At 36.8% G+C, this 12501-nt stretch overlaps 1 protein-coding gene across 1 annotated transcript; it reads right to left on the bottom strand.

Moving 5' to 3' along the window:
- Positions 1–10413, bottom strand: LOC121787150 (methyl-CpG-binding domain-containing protein 5-like). The gene is made up of 4 exons (XM_042185807.1): positions 10344–10413; positions 6801–7060; positions 569–685; positions 1–460 (listed from the first exon to the last, which is right to left on the bottom strand). Exons 2-4 carry the CDS (start codon positions 6984–6986, stop codon positions 431–433), a joined length of 333 nt encoding a protein of 110 aa, XP_042041741.1. The 5' UTR covers positions 6987–7060; positions 10344–10413; the 3' UTR covers positions 1–430.
- Between the last annotated feature and the right edge of the window lie 2088 nt (positions 10414–12501).

Raw genomic sequence — 12501 nt, forward strand, 5'->3', positions numbered from 1 at the left:
TACCAAAATAATCCAATATCCAAATTTGGAGCAACCTCATGCACTACACCAATTGGAGCAAAGTATTCTACAAATGTTCCTACTTCTACAAGGAAACTGCATTGATACCATCTCTATCTTCAAGAGGGCTTCCAAATATAATTTCAAATACTAAAGAATTCTCTTAACATTCCACAAGAGAACTCACGCACAATAATGTTTGAATTCTACATAAGGAACAAGTAAAATGTCTACCACCAGAATTTATGAAGAATTACGGTAACGAAAACACAAGCGCTCTCAGTTTGAGACCCCAGAGAGGTGCATAAACACTATCATGCCCGCGCTTGGCCTTACCATATCTGTTCACGGCGTTGATAACATGTGGTGGTGGTTGTGTATTATCAGAAACAAAGGCCTCAAATTTCTCCCCTTTCGTGCTGGCCTTGCTTTATATTTGGCTTGCAGGACTCCTTGAAGCCTGCAGACATAATAAGCCCAACAAATATCAGGAAGAAGAAAAACACCCGGAAAAAGAATTCAACAGCTTCTTCGGTGATACTAAAATCAATGAATAATTTCTACTTACCGTAGTCTCAGTTGCAGAAGGTGCCTTTCTCTTTGGTTTACTACTTCCTGTTTCCAGAAAGCGAAGCACCTCAAGCTTCGAACGGAATCTGCGTTTCCCCGTTGGTTCGATGTAATACTTCAAAATTCAAGATCAATGTAAATGTCATTTCCATGTATAGATATAGGTGAATTGAACACAAATGAAGTACAACTATAAACTAATCATTGCATCATGCCGATTTTGCACAAGTCAAATACAATTACAAAGGAAGAGTTTAAGAAGCATATAATACAAGTAGCCTTTGTATAGAATGGTTTCCTTAAGCAAACCTTGTCATCATAGTTAAGCTATTAACTTCTGTGCATTTTTTTTCTAGCAGCATGTCATACTATTGCAAGATTATATTACTCGTGAAGTTATTTTATAGGCAGAAAAACATATACATATATATTTTCTTGTCCCATAGCATGAAAATGCAAAATACATACACAAGCACACTTCCTAGACAAAGGCCTTTTAGAGAAAACAAACAACACATGTTTGCGACTGATGGGATCCACCAAATGAACAAAACAACATAGCTTTGCACAAAAACGCATTGCACAAAAATGCAAAATATATACCCAGCTTTGCACAAAAATGCAAAACATATATACCCAGCTTTGCACAAAAATGCAAAACATATATACCCAGCTTTGCACAAAAATGCAAAACATATACCCAGCTTTGCACAAAAATGCCTTTAAGAGGAAAAACAAATAACACATGTTTGCGACTGATCAGATCCACCAAATGAACAAAACAACATAGCTTGGCACATGGATGATTATAAATGCAGAATGGAAAAAACAATTCCCAAAGGAGGAGTGCTAGAAGATTATACATAGTTAAACCATATCTGAATATTAGTCACTATTTGAGAAAAGGAAAGCTAAAGGTGATCAGGGACTGTTTTTGGGAGTTATTCTAGAAATAAATTCATGCCTCTATTTTTCTGAAAATGATGAACTTATAATTCTTTCCTAGAGAAGGGAAATTTATAGTTTTCTTCCATATCCCTTTAGCTGCATGAAAAGTTTTGGCAGCAATTTGCAGCCATTTCATAACTCAAACACCATTTCAGGTCAAACAGTATCAGACAGTATATAAATTATATTCTATCACCTGGAAAAGTTCGTTAACTGCAAAACAAACCATTTTACACAACTTATATGCAAAGTATTCCAAAAAGCTCAAATCGAAATTAAGGATGGTATATTTGAAAACCACTCTTGAGTTCATAAGAGGGTATTATACAATCCTTCTATAGAATCGATTATCAGAGAACACCTTGAGTTTTGTATAATATTTGCTCACCAAATAATTAGTGGCAAGTCCAAAGAATGGATTTATAAGCCCATCACATTTATGAGAGTGCAATTTCGGAATCATCGAGAATTCATCGGTAAGATAAATTGCTTACCAAAAAATATATGGTCAGCGTTTCATACTTTCATTATTATACTATTTCATCAAACTATAGTTTCATTGCCAATTTTTAACATAAAATTTAAGAAGTGGAGAATTATTAAACTTTTGAGCAATGCCGTGTCTAACATGCTATAAAAGCATCATATCTTGTCAAGGAGCCATTTTAAAAAACAAGTTGGAAATGGAAGAAATATGCATAATAAAATAGGGCAAAGTGCCTTAAAAGTAAAATTCTCAAATAAGACAAGCTATAACCGAAAAGTGTGGACATAATTAAATTGGGCAAAGTGCTTAGAAGGTTTCCGGTGCAATAACCAATCCACAAAGACTTTAGAAATGTGCGCGGGTGGTATTAAGGAACCATCTTATTACAAAAGTAGCAAAAAGTTGGAGATAGAAGAAAAAGACGCAACAATGAAGGAGTTGACAAAACTAGAAGACACTAAAAAAGTGCCTTAAAAGCAAATGTCTCAAATAAGACACGAGCGATGACCAACGCATGTGGGCATAATTAAAGAGGGCTAAGTTTGGCTAGAAGGTTCTGTGTACCATTTTCAATGCCACAAAGACTTAGAAATGAATATAGATGGTTATGGTATCAAAACACCTACATAATAACATCTTATAACTGATACAGTTTATGTGCTCAATCTTGAAACAGCTCACAATCACAAAAGGCAAATCTACTTAATATGACATGGGCTTGATCAAGACTCGCGTCGGCCCAATTCATGAAGGCCAAATGGAATGGGCCAAGGCCTTGAGTTGGCTGAACATGAAGAAGCGATGAAGTAGACCGAAAATTCTTCATGGCTATCGATGGTTAAATGCTAAAACGAATTAACAAAGTTGGAGATGAGTTCATGCTAGGTGTCTTGCCATATAAATTGCAGATAATGTCAAAAGTTATGGTGATAAGCATTGAAAAGATGAGGTTATTGTTCAAAGATTTAGTATTTATCATAATATTCATTTGATAAGTATAATTCTTTGCAGATTAGTATTAGGAATAATCTTTAAATTATTTATTTATTACTCCCTCCGTCCCAGCCTAAGCGAGGCGTTTCATTTTCGCACATGTTTTGGATAAATGATAATAAATAGCTAAAGTGGAGAGAAAGTAAAGCAAGAGATATAATAATGTAGAAGATTCTCCTCTACATTATTCTCTATCGCATGTTCACGTCAAATCCACCCAAATTCCATCCATCTTTCGAAGTGTGATTGTGTTATGCATGTTGCAAGTCGTTGGGTGCCATGAAGGATCTCCTTTACAACAACTACTGCGAGCAGTGTAAACAACTACGGGGCATTTTGTTCGGAGAGGTATTGAAGATTAGAAATTATCTTACCATTATTTATTTGTTACTCATTCAGCGATAGTGGAGACATTTTTTCTTGGCACGCGATTTAAGAAAAAATGTGTTAGTGAGTAAAGGAAGAATAAAGTAGGAAATGAAAAAGGTAAAGAGATTAAAAAAAAGAATAAAGTAAGAGGGAGTAAAGTAAGTGAGAAGAAATGTGTTAGACTTTTACTAAAAAGGGTAATGACTCCACTACTATGGAACGTACCAAAATGACAAAATGACTGTACTACTATGGAACAGAGGGATTCCATAGTAGTAGTATTTACCTCATTAGAAGGGTTTGTTAGCTTTCATATTCGTTTTACCTATAAAAGGCATGCAGGTTTCAAATTGAATAGGGAAGCTTTTGTTTAATTTCCATGACTTGTTACCCGAATATTCCAAATACGAATTATTATAGCAAAGCGCTCATTTACGATTTAGTGTATTGACTTACCGTATAGAATTTCACATCACACCTACGTCTGCCATTCCATTATCCATCTCATGTCCACAGTGAAACCACTCAAATTTCATCCATCTTTCCAAGTGTTTTCGTGTTATGCATGCTGCAAGTTGTGGAGTGCTATGACGGATCCCCTTTACAACAACTATCGCAAGACATGTAAACAACGAGGGGTAATTTGTACGGATAGTTATTGTCACTAGGATAAGAATTTATCTTACAATTATTTATTTATTAACTCATTAAGAGGATTTGTTAGGTTTCGTATTACACTCTTTTGCCTATAAAAGGCGTATAGGTTTCGTATTACACTCTTTTGCCTAACAAATCGATTTATCACATGAGTTGTTACTCATTAATGTTCCTAATTCGAATTCTTGTAGCAAAGTGCTCGTTTTCTATTTAATTGCTTGATTATCGTATAGAATTTCGTATCTATACCTAGCGCCATTCATTCTATTCTCCATCTCATGTTCACGACGAATTAACCAAAATTCCATCTATCTTTCTAAGTGTGTCCGCGTTATGCATGTCGCAAGTTGTAGGGTGCCACGGCGGATCCTCTTCACAACAACCAGTGTTGTTAGGGTCGCGGGGCGCTCCGGGGCGATGAGGGGGGACCCCGGGTCGCGGGGCGATGGGGCGACGGGGCGAGAGACCCACGAATCGGGGCGCCAGAATAGCCGAATGATGATTATATTGGTGTCTATTTTATAAGTTTGTTGCTTGAATGTTTATCACATCAAATAAATCTACATACATCATTACTCCATATTAAAAAAGAATATTAGACGAAAAATATAAATTTTTAAACAACATTAACATAACTAAATAACTGAATTTTATTATAAAAAATTATCAAAATTCCAAAAAAAGTTGCAAAACATATAATAATTAATTAAATAATATGTGTAGGATTTTATAATCTTATCATTCAAGATAATTTGGATTTAAATTTTTTTATTTTTTGTTTGATGTAATAGATCAGGGCAATTTTTATAAAGAGGCTATAATTTGAGTGTCAAGTTATATCTATGATGAGCCTCAAATTAACTATAGTATTAAAATATTTAGTTATTAATTTGATCATTTCATTTTAATAGAATTAAAAAATTGAAGTGGAGGAGGTAACCTATGCATCGGTGCATGTGTGTATATATCTAGATAATAATGATTGACAATAGCTCACTACTATTCAACTAAGTGGGTGAATTTATTTTATGTTAAGGCCACGTGCAATAGCTCACTTCCCAAAGCATACCTACCCCTCTTCTCCCCTCCCATTAACACAAATTCTGCAATTCCCAATTTAAACCTAAAAATGGAGCACTCATTTTACCGACGACCACCACGAATCGGGGCGACTCAGACGACCCAGGCGCTCCACGGCGACCCAGACGACCCAGGCGCGCCCCACCGTCGCTCCATGGATCTCGCACCGCCCCGCCGCATCGGAGCGATGTCGGTCTCGACCCTTGCGACCCGCGACCCAGGCGCGCTCGGGGCGCAATTTTAACAACACTGACAACAACTATCGCGAGCCATGTAAACAACAAGGGGAAATTGTTTGGAGAGGTGCTGCAAGTTCGTAGTGAGCTTCCAAGGGTCACCGTCATGATATTTCTCCAACCACTACATCCTCATCTGATTACCCTAAAGCTTCCTTCTAATTTAAGTTTTTCTAACTTTTAACTTTGGGCTTAGCATTCTGATCGAGAGGCAAGAGCAACTTAGCAAGAAAATAAGCTTTCCAATGAAGTTGCCAATATAAGGTCAACTAAGTAAAACAATCCTAACCAGTAACCAGAACATTAGGTTAGCTTCTTTAAAAATTAAAAGCGAATGTAGACAAGAAGTAACAATAACAGATTTTTTCCATAGCAACCACAGTAAGGAGAGAGAAGAAACCAGATATTTTCCATATCTGTTATCCTTGTTTAAATCAATAGTAACAATAACCAACATAAGTATAGACACAAAGAAGAGTTTCCATTGCCGACAATCTCAAAACTCATCCTTCTACCAACTAGAAGAGAGAATAATTTTATCCTCTGTGCTCAACTGAATCCTGAATCAAATATTAATTTCTTCCTTCATTAAACAAAAATTACTCGATGCTAGAAAAAATACTTCTATTAATACAAATTACAGGACAAACTGAGAATTCCAGGTTAAGAACACATTACACAACAAACTTTGGGATCCAGGTTAGAAAAATGCCAGCAACCAAAGTGAGGATATGCACGTAGACAAGAAGAAACATTGTTTGAAGCCAGAAATACTACAGTGGCATGTATGTTCTCAGGAAAGGAGAGAGAAAAAAAATTATTCGAAGCGTCTATGCCATACCACGTGTCTGCTACATTATGAACTAACCTAAAAAATAATCAAGAAATTAACACTAGAAAATGAATGCATCATTTAAAAAAACTGATCAAAGAATGATGGTGAGTTTATGTAACAATTAAGATATGTCATCCCTCATAGGAAACTACTCATAATTGAAATTGGCATCAAGATTTGACTTGAAAAGACACATTTTCACTGTCTAAATTGGGGAAGAGTTGCCTTGGTGTGACATCAGATTAAATAGCCAGAAACTCCAATGAGTTTGGTCTTAATCTAGTATTTTGTAATCTCAAGTTTACACTCACACATAAACAACCAGCAACTAGAATAGGTTTGGTCTTGATCTATTTTGTAATCTCAAGTTTCACCCTAATAATGTGTCCACAACCTAACTCCTAAAACACCTAAAATCTTGTCCACTGTGTAAAAGGACTGCGACTAAATACTGGAAAAAAAAACCCGAAATACAGTCAATTGTAAACCTCCTACAAATAAAACAATCCAAAGATGGGACCAACACCGCACAAGATAGCTCCTTTCTCGCTCAAACCAACACAAACAATAAATTGATAACAAAAAAAGAATCTTCAGACAAGGAGCAAATAAAAAGAAAACCTACTCGATCAGTCTGTCCAGCTGTGGCTCCAGAACTGCGCCTTCTCAACTCAGTCGTCCAGTTCTCTGGAAGCCAGCTGGGCCTCTCCTCCGGATCCCTCCGCTGCGCAGCACGAGGCGCGGGCTCCGCCGGGGCCTCGCCGGGGATGAAATACGAGATGGGCTCCGGATTATACACCCTGCGCGGCATGAACTGTGGCAGGGGCTGGGGCAAGTTGGCGCTGGTGGGAGAGTGATTCGGAGCCGAGTCGATGGGGGCGGGTTCTGTGTTGGGAGGGAACTGGGGTTCAGACATCTCGGGATCGGAAAATCTTTTTGACGGAGCTGGAATGGTGAACTATGTTTGAATCAAGAATGACCAGTCCCAAACCCAAATAAATCCCTAATTTCTCAGTAGTAATGAGGATGCCGTATATGGAATTGGCTGCCAGAGTAACAATGACCATTTGACAGATTGCTTATATTTTTGAACTGCAAATTTCATTTAATGTACTTTTCCACTTTTTTTAAAACTGCAAATTTCATTAAATGTACTTTTTCTCTTTTTTTTAAACTGCAAATTTCATTTAATGTACTTTCCACTTTTTTATAAAATTGTCTATTTTTTTTATTTTACTCATTTATATTTCAAAGATAAATTCGAACAATTTCTATGTGTTCTTATTTCTCTCTCTTTTCTCATTATTCTATTATCTTCTCATTTCTTACTATATTATTTTACTAATTAGCATAAAATTTGCCTAAGGTTGAAAAATGACAATATGAAATAAACAGTCTAAAAAAAATCATTCAAATAAATTAAAACGTTGGACCAGAAATTTCTGGGGCAATTTAATTTCATGAAATACCGCAAATACACATCATGCATCCACTAGATGCCAAATTTACAGTTCACCCTATATTATTCTACAAATTACTCATGAAATTAGTTAAAACTTAAGAATGTTTCAATGTATTAAAATAACCTAATTGTGGGAATTCTCATAATTCACAAGCTTTTTTGGGGGGGAGTAACTAAACTATGTCAACCTTTGAGCTATTGAGGTTCAGAAATAATATTGAACTCAATTAATCGAAATGCAACTCGAGATATTTGAACTCCACAATTCTTGACTTAATCTGATCTCAAATCAAGACCCTACTGCTAATTAATTGAATAGTGTATAAATATTTGATATCCCCCTTGACTAACTTGTTGCAAATGTAAGTAAACCCAAGTCCCATATTCGTAAAAATTTCTCCTTATATCTTTACTAATAAAATGTGTGTCCTATTGAATTTGAACCTCGTATATATGGGTAACAGGTGTACCTGTTTTCTTTGTGACGCTCGTCCACAGGTTTCTAAACTGGAACTTAAATCACTGTAATATGAAAAATACTCTCATCTGCAAGAAGGATAAGGTGTTCTTCTCCTACGTTGAACACACAATCTGCTCATGTCACTCATGTTTATTCCAGGCAGTATCTGCTCATGAAATTTGGAGGAATTTTTTACCATATTGATTGAAAAAATTGTAAATGTTCATACAAACTTTCTAAAAGACATATTCAAGCCTTCAAGGATAGCAGGAGAATCCCTTAAATACAATAGTCTATAATTAAGCTCCTAAAATTAGGCTATCTGACCGACAACAATGAAGTCGATCTCGAGCTAAAAAATCTAAGCTTGATTAAGTTAAGGAGGGAACTTTTTAGGGAAATCTAAACTTGATTAAGTTGGGCTTCAGATAACACACATCGAGTAGATTTGGCTCAACTGACTCTAAGTTGGAGGTGCATTAGCTCCCGTGCTCAAAGCTGGGGATGCAGAGGCCAGTCACATAATATAAGAAAATTTAGTCACTACACAACATAGAAGTTAGACCAAAGGGAAAGGAAATTTAACCTTATTCTAATTAGATTAAAGTCCAAAATTGTTCCTCTATATTTTCCCAAAAAAAACTTTTTGGTCATATACATTAAGTGTGTTAGCTTTTGGTCCAAATCAGCCATATTAGTGAGTTAATTATTATTCTAAATAGCTATTTTAAGTATTTTTTATAAATTAAGTATTTTATTATCTTTCTAATTAGAATGATAATTAACTCACTATTATAGTCAAACCGCAGTTGACTGCTAATTTTTTACGGATATGTTAATTATAGATCAAAATATATTATTTGGGACCAGGAGGTAACTAACTTAATGTGTAGGATCAACAAGTATTTTCAGGCAAATGTAGAGGACCAATTTTGGACTTTAGTCTTCTAATTATAGCCTTAAATATGTCCTTTATGTATTGCCACCACCTACAGTGGAGAAAAAGGGCCTTTTCCTAATAGCTAGCACATAAGGAAAATGGAAGGTAGGGCACCCTTTCATTTTCAAGGTTTATTTTCTCTATGAAGATGCCCTGGCTCCAATACAAGAGGCTGGCTAGATTTTGGTAGTTCCTCTCATGTTCCAACGCTGGTATTTCTTGGAAAAACAATGCGCAACCTCTCAGTGGTAGAATTAGAGGGCTTTGGAAAGATGGCTGGGTTTAAAACTCAAATTTTGACAAGTGACAGCCAAGTTTGAACATATGAACTCTTCCGTTATTTATTACTCCCCAAGGTTGCAACAACAAACTACATGTTTTTAGTACAACACCTGTGATCTACATATTTTTCTTAGGTCACTTCTCAAAGGTATGGGAAAGAGGATGAGTTAACTTTGCTGACATGAGATGGCTAAGAACAGCATAGAAGAGGTGGAGTGGCCGTTGATAAATCTGACAGGATGATATGTGAAAATTAGTTGAAACTGATGGCTCTTCATGATCCAGAATTAATCGTATAAAATCCTTGGGAGGATAGAGAAAGTAGAATGTGCACTACAACACTTAAGCAAATCTCGAATGGATCATCATAGATGGTAGCTAGAGCAGGCAGCTGTCATGAGCATTTCGCCTCTTTCCCTGGGAAGAGGATGAAATAACCTCTTGCAGTTACAATATACACCATTCCCCTCATTGTTGAGTATACAGCATAGAAATATGTAATTAAGTACCCAACCATCCTTAGGGCTATCTTACAAAAGTGTTACGATAAACCCTTTCGAAAAAGGAAAAGAATCTTTAGGAAATTCATTTCTCATTAATTGTGTTCAGATGTTTTCTGCTGCTGCTGTTGTTCCAATTTCTATTCGAAAACAAGTGGAATTGTGATATACATATACATTTAATACACCAAATGCACATTAGGAAAGAGTACAAGCTGATTAAAGTTTAACACTGATATAGGAGTAGATTGAACCAACTGAAAATAGCAATAAGGAACTGCTACATTGCTTAAATAGTACTAGTAGATATAATATAAATTTTCAACTCAATGGTTATGCAACATGTGACAGGAACTAGAATCCACCATCGGAAGCAGATATGTATGACGACTATATATAACCTCAAAGGCAAATATGTATGTGTAATACATATAATCTCATAGACATGGTATACATATATAAAGTCATTATAACTTCTTAACACTGCTAACCCATGCATGCGGATTAGAGGAAGCTACAATTACCTTTTCTTTCACACCTTCTTCCCTTTTTGAGATTGGTCGTTGCTTCTGAGACTCCGCCGGATTCGTATCCATGTCACTTACCAATTGCTGTCTCCATTCAAATTGAGATGTAATAATCAGTATCAACAACAGACAGACAAGCAGTATTGGTCTTGACATGATTCAGTAGACCTATGTCTTTCCCGAAACCTATAGAAATGCCAAACACACACACACACACACACACGAGACAAGCAAGCACATAATTTAGAATCCGTAGTCATAGTTCTTTAACCAATAATAATCATGATAACAAATGATACATGCATACAGAGTTCATGAAGTGCCTAAATTAAATACGTATACTATATCTGGGGAATAATTTGATGAAAATCAACACCCAACAATCAGAGCCATGTATTCCATTTTCAATGTAATGAACTTGCATTCCCTCTTAAAATGTTCAAAAGAAAGCTATAGATAAGAATAAAGCCTCTGCAGGCTCTGCTTAATATTGGAGCTCGATAACTAAACACAAGGGGGAGAGGAGAGAAAGAGAAGGGTTTCAAATATTGTTCTTTGATTTCCAAAGTGGCAAAGTAGGACCAAATTAGCCGAATTGAAACTTATATTCAAAGCACAAATTCTCCATCACAAAGTCCAAATGGCGAAAAGAGGAAACAATAACTTACAGATCAAAACTAAAAATTGAAACGAACAGCATCAGAATAAAAAGGGGCGAACCGGAATAGCCTCTGAAGTTATTGAAGGATTTGTTTGATTGAGAGGAGCTGGGTTTGTAGGTAGTAGTATAATTTGATTGAATGAGAATGGTGTTAAATGATTGTTTCAGCGTTAAGGTTTAAACTGGGAGCCAAAGCAAACTGATAGCGAATGAGTGAAAGTTCGTTGAAGTCAGTAGCGAAATATGGCTTAGCCTGAATTCTCTGGAGATCGAGATTAAGAGCACGTTTAGATAGATCCTAATTACGTACTCCTACATTTTTTAAGTCCAATTTTTTTTAATAAATAAATTAGTTGAATGACTTTCCATGAAAAGTAGCAATACGATATACTCCCTCCGTCCAGCAATAGAAGTCCCGTTTTTCCGTTTTTGTCCGTCCGACAATAGGAGTCCCGGTTCTACTTACCATAAATGGACATTTTAATTACCCTCCCCCTTCTCTATTATTTACGCCATATGCCATTAAAAAACACCCCCCTCCCACAATCTAATTTTTTCACTCATTTTCTCTCTCTCGCTCGGTCTCTCACCCCATTCGAAAACCCTAGTTCTACCCGCCTCATCTTCCTCCTCACCATCGCCGCCTCCTCCTCTTCTTCACTCTACCCTAAATGGAGTATGGACCCTCTGAAACCCTATCCCCATCAATGGGTTCGATCCGACCGATTCGATGTCCACTGTAGTTGATGAAACTCCGATGGTGGAATCGAAGCTCGATTCGACCGATTCTAAGCCATCTATGCCCGTTGAAACACCAGATGTGGAATGTAAGCTCAATTCGGAGCTTATCGTCCCAGATACGCCTGATGCTTGGGTCGATTCGGAGCTATACGTCCCTGATACGTCGGATGCTTGGCTCGATTCGGAGCTTATCGTCCCTGAAACACCGGGTTTTGAGTTTGTTGACTCCACCGTGGTACCTGAACCACGTCCCTTGAAGAGGCGGAGGCGTCCTGTGGAGGGCGAGGAGTGGTTCAAGGAGATCCTCTTGATTCTCTTGCCTGGCATGAAAGATCTGCTCTAACAATTGTGAGTTGTGTAAGAATCACCCCCTATCTAGGGTTTGGAGATTCATGTTTTGGTCTGATTTTTGGGGGTTTAGGCCGGGATATTTTTCCTTGTTGCTTTAGCCACCCCCGTTTTGGGTTAGGAGGTTTAATCTTGTCTGACTGACTATGTTTATGGAATTTGTTGTTGGTTGGTGGAATTTGTGCATTGGGCTGTTCTGTGGTTAATGAATTTTGTTTAAGCCACCCCCAATTTGGGTTAGGAGGTTGAATCTACTGATATGTGATGGAAGTGAATTGAAATTAGTCCCTGGTGCTTTTATCTTGGTGAATGTGCTGTTGGTTGTTGCTGTGATTATGTTTGTGCTGGTTATTTTGAGTGAATTGTGGCACTTGATTAGGTTTGGAGGCTTTACTTGTTGAACTA

Source organism: Salvia splendens, chromosome 2 (genome assembly GCF_004379255.2).
Source record: "Salvia splendens isolate huo1 chromosome 2, SspV2, whole genome shotgun sequence".
Taxonomy (NCBI): domain Eukaryota; kingdom Viridiplantae; phylum Streptophyta; class Magnoliopsida; order Lamiales; family Lamiaceae; genus Salvia; species Salvia splendens.